Source organism: Chrysemys picta, chromosome 7, assembly GCF_011386835.1.
Source record: "Chrysemys picta bellii isolate R12L10 chromosome 7, ASM1138683v2, whole genome shotgun sequence".
NCBI classification, from domain to species: Eukaryota; Metazoa; Chordata; order Testudines; family Emydidae; genus Chrysemys; species Chrysemys picta.
Genome location: NC_088797.1, coordinates 42,125,436 through 42,140,300, shown reverse-complemented (window position 1 = coordinate 42,140,300; position 14,865 = coordinate 42,125,436). Strand labels below are relative to the sequence as shown.

The window sequence follows — 14,865 nt, the reverse complement described above, 5'->3', positions numbered from 1 at the left end:
AGCAGAGCCCTCTGCTGAATTAGACCTGTCGTTTAAAATGGAATCCGTGTCTGAAGCTGCGGAGCGCGCGGTTTGCAGATGCAGAGAGCCCCAGCCTGCAAATGCTCAAACTCAGCGCCGCTGCGCCGAACCCACGCGCGGTGTGTCAGAGCTGGGGCTGTCAACACGACTCGGGTGCAGCACCGAACAACAGCCTATTTCCTCCTGTCTCGCGTGGGGCCTCCCAGGAAACGCCCCTACAAAACCCAGGCGTGGTTCCAAGGCCACTTACGTCACTTCTGCACTCCTTCCTTTTCCTCGCCCTATCTCTTCAGTCTTCACATCCCCCATGATTTACAGTTACCAAGAGATCCGCTTGGCCAATCAGAGGCTGCCTTGTTGCGGCCTGTGTATGGAGCGCGGTGATTGGCTACAGCAGGCAGGCGTGTCCCTTTGCTTCCTGTCATGCTTTCTTTTGGTTGCATCAGTTCTAGCCGGCTGGTTGCCGGGGCAGTGGAGGGCGAGGTGACTGGTGAGTGCAGGGAGCTGGGCGAGTTACCCGGAGGTGGGGTGGAGCGGCGCTGTGCAGGGGGGCTCAGCTGCCCATTCACTCGCAGGGATTTGGTGCAGTGATCCCCCCCCAGTGGTACAGGCTGTTGGGGTGGGGACTGAGCATGAGGGAGGTTGTGTCTGGGAGGTGAGGGGAGCGCTGGGCCTTAGCAGTGACTGGAGGGAGGGGTGTGCGTGTGGGAGGGGACGTGCTAGCCCTTGAGGGCTTAACGGGTTGCTTGGGCCCCACGCAGGACCCTGTAGGGGAGGATGTGAGTGCCTGGCTCTTAAGAGGTTCTTGGTTTGTGGTAGTAACGGAAGGAAGATTGGGCAGGGGTATGTCTGAGCCCAGTTCTTGAGGGGGTAGATGATTAACTCCAAAGCAGACTGTGAAGAGTTACAGAGGGCTCTCACAAACCTGGGTGATAGGGCAACAAAATGGCAGCTGAAATTCAATGTTGATAAATGCAAAGTAATGCATATCGGAAAACATAATTCCAAATATATATGTTAAATGATGGGGTTTAAATTCTCTGTTATCACTCAACAGAGAAATCATGGAGTTATCCTGGATAGTTTTCTGAAAACATCTGCTCAATGTGCTGCAACAATAAATAAATAACAAAAAAGCTAACAAAATCTTAGGAGCCAATAGGAAAAGGATAGATAATAAGACAGAAAATATCATAATGCTACTATATAAATCTATGGTACACCCATCCATCACCTTGAATACTGCACACATTTCTCGTCACCCCATCTCAAAAAAGATATATTAGAAATGGAAAAGATTTAAAAAAGCAACAAAAATGATTAAGGGTATAAAACAGCTTCTGTATGAGAAGAGACCAAAAAGACTGGAACTATTCCGCTTTGAAAAGAGATGACTAAGGAGGGCTATGATAGAGGTCTATAAAATCGTGAATGGTGTGGAGAAAGTGAATAAGGAAATGTTATTTACTCCTTCACATAACCCAAGAACCTGGGGTCATCCAATAAAATTAATATGCAGTGGGTTTAAAACAAACAAGGGGAAGTATTGCACACAGTCAACTTGTGGAACTTGTTGCCAGGGGATGAGGTGAAGGTCAGAACTATAACTGGATTCAAAAAAGAATTACAGTCCTTCATGCAGGATAGGTCCATTAATGGCTATTATCCAAGATGTCCAGGATACAAGTCCATGCTCTGGTTGTTCCTAAGCCTCTTACTGACAGGTGCTAGGACTGGACGACAGGGGATGGTTCACTTGATTGCCCTCTTCTGTTTGTTCTCCTTTGAAGCAGCTGGCATTAGCTACTGTCAGAAGACAGGATACGGGGCTAGATGGACCATTGGTCTGACCCAGTATGGCCGTTCTTATGTTCTTAACCTTTATCCCCGAGAGTAAAGGGAAACTGCTAATAATGAATACAGTAGTCCAAATATTGCATTATAAGGAAACATGCATTGGTAATAACTTTTAAGTTATTAAAACTAATATTTTAGAAAGTCCAATTTTGTCCTTATAATTGCTACTTGCTTTATATGTTTCTCTCAGCTTGGAAAGTGAAAATCAATGAAGCCAGTTTCATGGCTTTTATGATCAGTTTCTTTTTGAGGTTCCCAAAACTGCAATGTTCAAGTGGCAAACAATGCACGGATGGTAAAGATATCTGTTTAATATATGGGAATTTTAAATTGTCAATGCCTTTTTAATTTTAGAAATATGAGATCTTAATATTCCTCATTTTTTACTAACCTTCCATGGATTTGATATTGATTCTTTACTCACTGGTATTTTTAAAGATCTGTAGAATGTAGTTACCTGTTTCCTTTGATCTGGAATAAGCATCTTTAAGAATGGCCATACTGGGTCAGACCAAAGGTCCATCTAGCCCAGTATCCTGTCTTCCGACAGTGGACAATGCCAGGTACCCCAGAGGGAATGAACAGAACAGGTAATCATCAAGTGATCCATCTTTCTTTCCCATTCCCAGCTTCTGGCAAAGAGAGATTAGGGGTACCATTTCTGCCCATCCTGGCTAATAGCTATTGATGGACCCATCCTCCATGAATTTATCTAGTTCTTTTTTTAGCCCTGTTATAGTCTTGGCCTTCACGAGATCCTCTGACAAGGAGTTCCACAGGCTGATTGTGTGTTGTGTGAAGAAATACTACTTTTTGTTTGTTTTAAACCTGCTGCCTATTAATTTCATTTGGTGACCCCTAGTTCTTGTATTATGAGAGAGAGTAAATAACACTTCTCCACACCAATCATGATTTTATAGATTTACCTCAATATATGCCCCCCTTGGTTGTCTCTTTTCCAAGCTTAAAAAGTCCCAGTCTTATTAATTTCTCCTCATATGGCAGATGCTCCATACCCTAAGCATTTTTGTTTGGCCCTTTTCGGAACCTTTTCCAATTCCAATATATCTTTTTTTGAGATGGGGTGACCACATCTGCATGCAGTATTCAAGATGTGGGCATACCAAGGATTTAAATAGAGGCAATATGATATTTTCTGTCTTATTATCTATCCCTTTCTTAATGATTCCCAACATTCTGTTTGCTTTTTTGACTGCTGCTGTACATTGAGTAGTTGTTTTCAGAGAACTATCCACAATGACTCCAAGATCTTTCTTGAGTGGTAACAGATAATTTAGACCCTATAATTTTATACATATAGTTGGGATTTTTACTACTTTTTTTTTGTTGGTGAGATGACATGAGGCTATTGTCAGGTGATGGAGGCTCTTTTACCATGTATCAGGAATAGCAATATCATAAGAACTATAGCATTAACCAAATCTTGGCCATTGTTTTTTATCTGTTAGATGGAGTGACTTGCAGTCACTGCAGAGCTGTCAGTCCCTTCAATGAAGGATCTCTCTTGGTTTTGTTTGTTTGATCAAGTTAATATAAAGAGAGAAAAATTTGCAATGGTAGTTGTAGGATGAAGAGATAAATTTAAGTAACTCTATGCAGGGATTTGTAGATAGGTAGGTGTAAACTTTATACATTTCTTTAACAGTTTGGCCTTTATCATAGGACCAATTAAAGAAATACTATGTGTTCTGAGGCATTTCAACATTATTTCTGGAAGGAATGTGGCTATAGTATTTTAGACAAGTTGCATCTTGTGTGATGTCTTACTGGGATGAAATCAAGTGCTTTTTTTTGTTCTTCCCTTTCTGGGTTCTGCTATAAATCTCTGCTTGCATTTCAGTCATTTTCCCAGATTGGGATTCAAAAACTCACTTTAATCATAATAAGTTTAAATCCCTAATTGGTAGAGAGAAAACACAGAGAGTGCTATTTTAGGTATAGCTTGCTGTAGGAAAATTGGGATCCCTAATTTCACTCCTGCAGTTTTACCAGGAGTTGCATTGTTATAAGCTTTAGACAAGGTTTAGGCATATGTACCACCACATGATCTACCTCTGCTCTAAGTAGGGTGAAAAGGTCCACATCCTATACTACAGTCTCCACCATTGCTATCACCAGCCAAGCTGTTTTGAGGAAGGATTGTTTTCAAATTTTTCCTAGTGTGGGTGCAACCTAAATATGTTGGAGTATCACACAGAGTTTCTGGGTGGCTATCTGGAAAGTTCTAGTGCGGGAAGAAAAATCATTTATGGAAAACTTTCTATAAGGTTAATCTTGAATTAGCAGCTATGTGATGAGTTGTGTACAATGCTACTTAGAATGGAACAGAATAACTCATCCAGAAGAGATGGGTTTTATGGTCTAAGCATAAGATTTTAAATACATGCTGGAACTGCATGTTGAGAGCCTGGTATGGGGCTGGCTGAGTCCTTCATTTTGATGAAACAGATACATTGTGTTATTGTTTTATTCTCCACGTGACCCTTTAGTGTAAGACATTTAAAAGCAAGTTGGCTGTGTGGCAATCAAAGATCCTATGATATCCTTTGCTGTTGGACAAATTCCCTCTCCACATGCACATGGTAAATTGTGCTGTTCACAGGTTGTCCACCTGGCTCTTACCCTAAGTTCTAGCAGTGGTGGATTTTCAGTGTTGAGATGTAGTAGTATTTCATTTGCTTAACTCCGAGAATGTGCTCAGCACTGTGATTCAAAGAGTTTTCAGCCTAAAAGATTTTTTTTTTAAAGTAATTTACTCATATGTCAATCTTCAGGAGGTGTTTGTATAAGAGGAAGGTGGAGATTTGAACTAGCCTGGGGAGGGAATTTCATACATGCGGAATCAGGCATGGAATAGAGAGTGGGAGAAGATGAATAGAGCATGAATGATCACATCATGACATAGGAAGGTGATGTGGAACTTGACTCCAAGATAGCTGAAGTCAGTGGGAATCTTTGGATCAGACCTATAGTTAGGGTTCTATAGGACTTTAGAAACTAACTGATACTTTATGTACATTTTTATCACTATTCTGATTGTAATATTTTACTTTTTCCTCATTTTAAATACTTTGGGTTGCAGCTATGGCAAAAAGTGATCTGTAATTTTTTTTTAGTTCACAACCCACACAATGACTGAAATATGTTAAATCCACCATGCTAAATTATTTGAATTGTATTAATTTATGGTATAATTAAATTATTGATTTATTTTAAATAGAATTTTAGTAGGCTCCTGATTTTAATGCTTACGTCATTGTATTTCCCTGTTCTAGGTACAAAGGCTGCTATTTGTCTGTTAGCTGTAGCACCATCAGTACAGATTGAAGAACGCCATTTCCACTGAATGTTGTCTCCTTTTAAAAAAGTATGTTAAAAATTTATTTCCTAGTAGTATGTTTACTGAATAGTAACAAATTAAATGTAATAGCACTAAATAGTGAAGTAAAGAAGACATAAGAGAGACAGCCAAATCATAGTACTTGTACAAATGTGTATATATATATATATATATATATGGCAAAATCTTATTTCTTTCTTAAAAGAAATAGCTTAGTGTTTCGTTTTGTGTGGAAATGTTGTTGTCTCACCAAAAGTAGGTATAGAAAGATTTCCACAATAAAATACTCTCTCATCACTAGCAAAAAACAATAATTTTTGCCTGCAAAGTTACATCAGTAGACTCAGAAAGTAATCATGTCGTTTTTGTTGCTTTGTGTATATCTTTTTGGTTGCTTGGGGTTTTCTGTCCTGAGCTATTTTATCGTATTGATGCCTGACTTGTATTGGAGATTGATGGCATTTTAACTATATCTCTTTTTACTTATATGATTTTAGCAGCATCAGTAGTGGGTGTCAGGTTAAGTTCTTCACTTACGGTGCAAGGTTTCCTCTTGGTATCAGTTCTGAAAGATCCAGTGTATACTGCTTTTTAAAACATTTTTGGAGACGGAAGTAACCTTTTGAAAAGAACTTCTCGTTTAGGAAGTCAGTTAAACTCTGAAAAATTCAGCTTACTTGGTTTCATGCTTTCATGCCAGCAGAATGATAGATCTTAAAAACAGAAACTGTTTTGACCAGTAAATGTAGAGCCAAAATCCATACAGCTTTTATCATCATTCTGGTTAAGACCCTTGTTACAGACCCCTGGGGTACAACCTGGACCTTTGGGACCACTGTTCCCCCTTAACTCTCCAGTCTGGGCTGGGCTGTCCCTTAAAATGCTATGTTAGTGACAAGCAGCAAACTCCTCCAGGTTTTGTGATCACTCAGCCAACAGCATGTGGAGACACTCCCAGCCAAATTGCATGAATGTTCTCGAAGCATCTCATGAACTGCACACAGGGAGAGACCAGCAAACTCCCCCCTCTCGCCCCCTGACCCAGCCTCGCACCTCAGAAATGTACCATATCACACTGCTCAAGACCTTCTCTTGAACAATGCAAACTCATTAATTAGTTCACCACTTCATCAAAAGATAGTGGACATGTACCAGCCTTTGTATTCTGAGCAGATACCCCAAGCACTTAGGACAAACTCACTGTTTAAGGTTAAACATCAAAATAACTTTATTAACTACAGAAAGATAGATTATAAGTGGTAGGCAGAGAGGTCGAGGTTGGTTATATAAGAAATGCAAGATAAAATTACAGTCTAAGTCCTAAACTTTATCAGACTAAGCAAGATTTGAATCAAGCAGTTTTTCTCACCCTCCTGGATGTTGCAGGCTGCTTACAGTTCTTAGTACACAGGCTGAATTCCCTTTTCAGCCTGGGACCAATCTCCCCAGTTCAAAGTCTTTTTCTTCCCAAAGTTCTTGTTGCCTTCAGACTAGGTGGGAGAGGAGAGCGGTCAAGTGGTGATGACATTGCCTGTTCATTTTAAACTCTCTTCCAGGTGCTGGAAAGATCCTTGCTGGTCATGGGAGCTAGACAGCCCCCATTGTGTTCTCTCAGGGGTTTTTGGGAGGGGCCCACTGGGAAAGTAGATTGTCCTTAGTGGCCAAAAATAAAACAATGTAAAACTTTAGAAACTACATGTCCACTTGGTCCTACTTCAGCCAATTGCTCAGACAAACAAGTTTGGTGACAGTTTGCAGGAGATAATACTGCCCACGTCTTGTTTACAATATCACTTGAAAGTGAGAACAGGCGTTTGCATGGCACTGTTGTAGCCAGCATCGCAAGATATTTATGTGCCAGGTGCTCTAAAGGTTCATATGTCCCTTCATGCTTCAACCACCATTCCAGAAGACAGGCGTCCATGCTGATGACGGGTTCTGCTTGATAACGATCCAAAGCAAAGAGGACCGACGCATGTTCGTTTTCATCATCTGAGTCGGATGCCACCAGCAGAAGGTTGATTTGCTTTTTTGGTGGTTTGAGTTCTGTAGTTTCCACATCAGAGTGTTGCTCTTTTGAAAGCATGCTCCTCACCTCGTCCCTCTCAGATTTTGGAAGATACTTCAGATTCTTAAACCTTGGGTCAAGTGCTGTATCTATCCTTAGAAATCTCACATTGGTACCCTCTTTGCGTTTTGTCAAATCTGCTGTGAAAGTGTTCTTAAAATGAACATGTGCTGCGTCATCATCCGAGACTGCTATAATATGAAATATATGGCAGAATGCAGGTAAAACAGAACAGGAGACATACAGTTCTCCCCCAAGGAGTTCAGTCACAAATTTAATTAATTAATGCATTTTTTTTTTTTAACAAGCATCATCAGCATGGAAGCATGTCATCTGGAATGATGGCCGAAGCATGAAGGGACTTATGAATATTTAGCATATCTGTCATGTAAATACCTTGCAACGCTGGCTACAAAAGTGCCATGCGAACGCCTGTTCTCACTTTCCGGTGACATTGTAAATAAGAAGCAGTCAGCAGTATCTCCTGTAAAAGTAAACAATCTTATTTGTCTTAGCGATTGGCTGAACAAGAAGTAGGACTGAATGGACTTGTAGGTGCTAAAGTTTACATTGTTGTTTTTGGGTGCAGCTACGTGTAAAAAAATATCTAATTTGTAAGTTACACTTTCATGATAGAGATTGCACTACAGTACTTGTATGAGGTGAATTGAAAAATACTATTTATTTTGTTATTTTTACAGTGCAAATATTTGTAATAAAAATAATAAAGTGAGCACTGTACACTTTGTATTCTGTGTTGTAACAGAAATCAATATTTTTGAACATGTAGAAAAACATCCACAAATATTTAGTACATTTCAATTGGTATTCTATTGTTTAACAGTGCGATTAATCGCAATTAATTTTTTGTCCTGCAAATTGAGAAAACGGACCTGTAATGAGGAGTTACTATATCACTGATCTTGCCCATTAAATGGTTTTTCTACACAGCTCTGAAACATTAGACTTCCATCAATTCAGGTAAAATACCTTTGTGCTGTTAAAAATAGAAAGTCTCTGCTATGCAGGTGAATGTGTGCCCTGTGGTTACTGGAAACTGTTGTGTTGGTACAGTGCTCCAGTTAGTAAAAATGGGCCAAAAGTAATACTGTGGTTTATGCATGGAGTCTGTGATATCTTAGCAGCCTCCATAGCCCGATTACAGTTACATTTTATTAGTATCTTGTGAACAAAAGACGTTTAAAATATTTACTATAGTGAGTCATGAGGAATTGATGACTTCATTCAGAGAAGATCACCATGGTAGATACTGAGTAAACTTATAGTTTTTAAAGACTGGGTTTCCTGGTGTTAGCAATGAGTGCAGATGCCTAGTGTGTTTGTATTTGCTGCCAATGAGAGGAACCATTGTGTTTGAGAGAGCGTGTGTAGCGGTTAAAGCAGAAGGCTTTGCATTTGGGAAATATTGGGTTTTATTTTCACTTCAGCCACTAAATGGCTGTGTGACCTTGGGGCTGTGAGGAAAACATAGATGATCCGTTCCTCCAATAGTGACATGGAGCTAATTAATGTTTGTAAAGCACTCCAGCATCCTAGGGTGGAAACTGCTGCAGAAGTGTGAAGTATTGTTATTTATATTAATTAAGTCTTAACGTCTAGGCCAGAGGTTCTCACAACAATTTTTTTAGTGGCCTCAAAGTGTGGCCACGAACTCTTGCTGATAACTTCTCAGACAATTTTTCATAAAATACTTTAGAAAAAAACAAATAAATATGCACATATATATGTTCACATCATAGTAATTTATTTATGTAGGGTTGTTTTTTTTTTCAGACTCAGTAATAAAAATAACGTACAGTTGTCTCTATTCTTTAGTGGACCTAAACAGAATAGAAACACAAATAAGGTGCTCTGCAGCCTTCTTGTATTTTTTTATTATTGTTTCTCTTGCTTTTTTTGGCTGCATTTTTTAGACTTGCTAGCTAGTAAGTCTGCTGCTGTGAAAAGTCATATTTGTATGTTTGTTAATATCATTTTCCACAGCAGCAGACTTGTTAGCTAGCTGGGAAGCAGTAAAAAGTGATATTAACAAATATACAAATATCACTTTTCGCAGTAGACTTACTTAGCCCTGGCAAGCTGGGGAATAAATTAAGCCTTGGATGGGGAGGTAGGTAGGGAGGCAGCAGTGGCAATGAGAGGGCTGGTGAGCCCAGGGATTGAGTCCTGTGGCCGAGGGATGGAGCCCAGCGCTGAGTAGCCAAAGCCCTGTGGTCATAGCCCGTGGCAGGCGCACGCAGCCAGAGCCTGCTGCCCGCCACACTAGGGCTGAAGTCAAGACGCCTGAGCCCCACCGCCCTGGGAAGGTGGGCAACTCACACCAGCTGTCTGCTTCTCCGGTGTTTGTGGCTCCAAAGGGGGAGCAAGGCTCAACCGCTCCTAGCAGCCCCAGAGGAGGGGCTGCTGCTTTGCTCCTCCTTTCCCCAAATCACCACTCAAGATACTGTGGCCACAAGAAAAGCCTCTGGTGGCCGCATGCGGCCACGGTTGCTGCATTTGAGAAATGCTGATCTAGGGTTATTGCTAGCCTTGTTAGAATACAGAAAAACATTGCCTTGTTCAAGGCTCCTTATAATCTTCATCTAGTGGTTTCCCTGGTGAGCTATGTACCAGAAGATGACTTTGTGCTACAGCAATAACCAGGGTTAAATTGTGGCATTAAGCCATGTACTGGAGATGGCACAGAGTTGTGCTGTCCCAAGAGACATTTTTCTCTAAGGAGGTACTACACCAGGGTTCTATGGATCTTTGTCAGTTGTCAACTGGCTGGCCAATTGGCTGGCCTTGTTGGGGCGTGGACCTGCCTCCTTCATATGTCCTTTGCACAGAAAAACACTTTCATCATCTCCAGCTCCATGGAATCTTTGCACTCTGAGCACAAGGACTCCCTTTATGTGTCATTGGGTGCTTTAACTCCCTCCAACATTTGCACAGGGGTCAGACACAGTCTGGCCCCAAACATGTGAAAGATATGTGGCATATCTCCTCATAAAAGGGCCATGTATTTCTGAGGAAACATGATTATTATAGAGGAAAAAGAGCCACCCTTAGTGTTACGAATATAGTTCAAATCAGGGATTGAAAAAGTCACCTTCCACCTCACTTAGGTGAGTGGTGCTTGGATGTGTTTTGAGAATGATGGGTGGACAGGCTAAGCTGTCATTTTCTGCAGCATTTAAACTTTCACATTTTAAAAAAATGAAGCTTCTGGATTTTATAGCTGTAAAAACCCTTTTGATCATGAATTGATGCTGTCTTCCTGAGTAGTGCTTCTGATGTTTCTCATTGCTGGTACTTGACAAGACTAAATACAATTAACAAGGCTCTGTCTTTTCAGTTCTGTGATTCACAAACCTGGGGCAACAATGAAAACAAATACTCTGACTGTTTCATTTTTGCTGTGGTTTGGGAAACCCAGAGCAGTAGCAGCAGATATTGGAATTATTTGGGGGTGAGGTGGGGAGAGGACTAAAAGAATAGAGACAGGTGAAAAAGGGAAGAAGCTTTCATCTATCTCCGTAGCCACTTAAGCAGGCAGGATTTCTCCTGAATATCCCTGTGTCATTGGTACCAATATGTTCCATAAGCACGGGTTCCACCCCAGCACTCACTACAAATTTATGTAGATGTTTTGTGAAATCTTTTGTGTTCAGACCTGAATGTCTCAGTCACATACTCATGTATTTCTAATGGTCAAATATTTTAGCACTATTGCATCTCCACATGCTGGAGAAATCTTGTTTGTAAGTGAGAAATAATTGTCCTTGTAGTGAGTCATTGACTCAGTCAGAATTAGAGTACAGCTTTGGGCTCTGACTTTTACACTTGGGTGTTTTTTAGTTCTTCAGGGAATTGCCAGGAATAAGCAAGAATGGGCTGTTGGCTGAAAACTTTGGCTTGATTTTTTCTGTGAGCAGAGAACTCCACCTCTGAAAATTAGGCGAACAGGTTGATTAGAATTTGTCAGAGTCATTCACCAATTCCCAAGGTGCATAGTGGAGGTCTTACCTCCAAATAATGGGGAGCAAAAGGAGAAAAGTAATGAACAAGGGCAGGAAGATGTTACTGAACAGTTATGGTTGCAAAGGCAGATAGAAATTGTTGCTCTCCACTTTTCTTTCTTACCACTGATCTAATTCCCTGTCTCCTTGTCCAGACCCTTCCATCCTCAGCCTTCACCACACATCTATTGTACTCTCTTTTACATTGCTTGCCATGTTAGTTTAAATGCTGATTTGGGAGCCAGCTCAGATCTCTAAATTTAAAGTGTTGAATTTGATCTGCTTTTTGATGCTGGGGAGAATCACAACCTGACTAAAGAGGGAAAGCACAATTTTGTAAGTTTTGCATGGAAGTGTTCCTTCAAATCTGGAAGAAAATTTGAAAAGGCATTTAGTTTTAAGTAGCCAAGGAAACTCAGTGGAAAATCAACAATGAACATAACCAAGAGTAAATGGAGAACCACTTCCTCATACTATTGTATCACCATGAAACATGAAAATACTTCATAGTGTATTTAGAACAGACTGCTACCTTAGTGACTACAGGCAAGCCTCATCTTGCGCGCATGTAACATGTGAATTCAGCTTTGTGCGGTCGGCAAAAAAAAAAAAAAAAAAAGAGAAAAATAACAATTTAAATACTGTACCTGTAGTGCGGGCGATTCCGCCCACCATTACACTCAATGGAATTTTGACTATACACGATTTTTGCTTTACATGCTGGCAGCGGAACTTAACCCCAGCGTAAGATGGGACTCGCCTGTATTTTGAAACAAGATCCTAAGCTGTGATCAAGAATCATACTGTGATATGGTCGTATATACCATGAGATGCTTTTCTAATGGCATAGTGTACTGTATTGAGAAGCTATTTATCCTTGCTTATTCTGTCTTGAAAATCAAAACTCATTTTCTACATGATATTATTTGATCCTTATAGGGGAAAGAATGGTTCAGCAAGTTGCAGAAAACATAAATTTTCCTCAGGAGGAAGAGAAGATACTGAATCTCTGGAACACGCTTGATTGTTTTCAGGAATGCCTGAAACAGTCAAAAAACAGACCAAGGTAAAAAGCGGCATAAAAGATACAGCTAGTATGCATGAAAATAAAGAGCTTATTTACCTGTAGCTCTTCTCCCTTCTGCTTGTTCACTCATACTACAGCTGATGCCTTCTTTTAGAACTCTGTCTAAGCCAGCACCACTTTCCATGTTATTACTTTTTCTTTTTTCTTCCTGAAGGTGTGTGTGTTTATTTTTTTTATATATATATATATATATATATATATATATATATATATATATATATATATATATATAAAAAAAATGGAGAGAGGAGAAGAGGGAGAAAAAACAAACAAAAACAACAACAACACGGACAGAGTTCACATCAGTTTTTAGCTCTGGTGTTGGTATTGTAGAACCCTCAGAGTTATAAACACCACAGATACGAACTGACCAGTCAACCACATACTCATTTGGAACCAGAAGTACACAATTGAGCAGCAGCAGAGACAAAAAAAATTACAGTACGTTACTGTTAATTTTTTTTAGTAGTTTACATTTAAGAGAGAGAGAGCAGCATTTTTCATCTGTATAGTAAAGTTTCAAAGCTGTATTAAATCAATGTTCAGTTGTAAACTTTTGAAAGAACAACCATAATGTTTTGTTCAGAGTTATGAACATTTCAGAGTTGTAAACAACCTCCATTCCTAAGGTGCTCATAACTATGAGGTTCTACTATACAACTTGTGGAGCCATATAAGCAGGAGCAGCACAAGCACAGAGGAATGGTCTTCCTGTTTTGTGAGGGCTGATTTTGAACTAATAATTTATATTGCCTATTGTTTCACAGATTTACTTTCTATGATGGCCCTCCATTTGCAACTGGGCTTCCACACTATGGCCACATTCTTGCAGGAACCATTAAAGATGTAGTAACCAGATTTGCTCACCAGAGTGGCTTTTATGTTGACAGAAGATTTGGATGGGATTGTCATGGTTTACCTGTGGTACGTGCAATAAGTGATCCTGCAGATATTTTTGCTATCTTGATCTTTGAATATGGTTATCTGTGCATCTGGATAATTTGTTACGTCCTCTTCCCTGCCCTCCTCTATTAACCCCCCAGAATTCCTCTAAAACAGCAGTCCCCAAACTTTTGAGGGTCTTGTCGCCCTTCCCCCTCCCCGCCTCTCTGGAGCTGGGCCTGGGAGCGGGGCCATGGCTGGAGGGCGTGGAGACGTGGACCGGGATAAGGGGGCTGCAGCTGGGGTAGGGGCTGGGGCTGGGAGCTAGGCCACAGTCAGGGGCAGGAGCAGAGCTGCAGCTGGGCTGCGGTGGGGGCTGTCAGCCGGGCCCACGGCCAGGTGCAGCTCCGCTCCTGGCCTTTCCCCCAGCCTTAGCCCAGGGCCGGGAACAGAGCCATGGCCGAGGCTGGGGCCAGGAGCGCGCAGGCCTGGGAGCCAGGAATGTGGCTGGGGTTGGGACTTGGAGCAGAGCTGGGGGTGGCGAGGGGCTGGATGGCGCTCCCTCCCTGCCCCTGTAGGGGATGGCCCAGGCCCTACCGTGCTCCCCCCACATGGTCCTCCATGCCACCGCAGCGGGGTGCATGCCCCACTTTGGAGACCTCTGCTCTAAAACCTTGATGGAAACCTCCGTTTGAGTCCTTTTTTCTTTTGTTACCCATGAGGATTTGGTTAGCTTGGGAGCCCGTCAGTCACTTATAATGGGGCTGAATGTTCTGCTTTGTTCGTGACTTTTACATTATGCTGAAATATCTAAATTCCCCTCCTTGTGTAGTGGTTTTGAATTGTCCATGAAAAGGTGCTATAGGAATCCCTTTTGGTTCTATCATCTCCTTTGTACATGGAGTACCTTTGCATGGTATGTATTTTTTGTTTGGCCCCTGCATCCCAAATTTGATCCTGGGAAACTGAATGAGTAATCCCTAGTAATAACTTTAGTGGACTAGCATGTCATTTAGAAATTTGGAATGTTCCAAAGCAAATGATTCAATAAACTGTAAATTTGCTGTGCAAAGTACAGGTAGCTATGCAAGCCTATTGTTAGTAGTTACCATGCAAAGGATGACCGTTTATTGACTGACTGACCGCCCTTATTTCTGAAGGACAGATTCATCCATTACTGGTGTTATTGTGTATGTGAGTACAGATAATGGTTGTGGGAGGAGAAAACCTTGTACGTGCGAAATAGGAGCTCAAATATACATGCTTTTTTGCATGAGAAACTTGCACATGCAGATTTGAGTCTGGGGCTTTGGATGCATTGTATAGGGCTGGGACAAAAATTAACTAACTGGAAAATCCTGAAGATTTCGCACTGCAATATGTATTGACTCTTTTCCCCCCCCCCCCCCCCCCTCCTCCTCTCTAGGAGTATGAAATTGACAAAACACTAGGAATCAAAGGGCCAGAGGATGTGGCCAAAATGGGTATTGCAGAATATAACAATCAGTGCAGGGGGATTGTGATGAGATACTCTACCGAATGGAGGGTAAGTAGAATGTCAGTATTA

The 14,865-nt window shown here is 41.1% G+C and overlaps 1 protein-coding gene and 1 non-coding gene across 5 annotated transcripts in view; both read left to right on the top strand.

Moving 5' to 3' along the window:
• IARS1 (isoleucyl-tRNA synthetase 1) overlaps positions 1-14,865 on the top strand; it is a 237,148-nt gene that overhangs the window by 36,288 nt on the left and 185,995 nt on the right. The window contains exons 1-5 of one of the 4 annotated variants that reach the window (XM_065551252.1): positions 305-511; positions 5,175-5,266; positions 12,269-12,395; positions 13,184-13,340; positions 14,725-14,844. In XM_065551252.1, coding sequence (XP_065407324.1) covers positions 12,277-12,395; positions 13,184-13,340; positions 14,725-14,844 — 396 coding nt within the window. In that variant the 5' untranslated portion in view covers positions 305-511; positions 5,175-5,266; positions 12,269-12,276. Of the gene's footprint in view, positions 1-304; positions 512-3,488; positions 3,513-5,174; positions 5,267-12,268; positions 12,396-13,183; positions 13,341-14,724; positions 14,845-14,865 lie in introns of those variants that run through there. The other 3 variants (XM_065551255.1, XM_065551254.1, XM_065551253.1) reach the window with 3 other exon arrangements.
• LOC112059184 (small nucleolar RNA SNORA84) lies at positions 8,346-8,480 on the top strand. Its single transcript, XR_002888438.1, has one exon. It is a non-coding gene; the product is annotated as a small nucleolar RNA SNORA84 (small nucleolar RNA).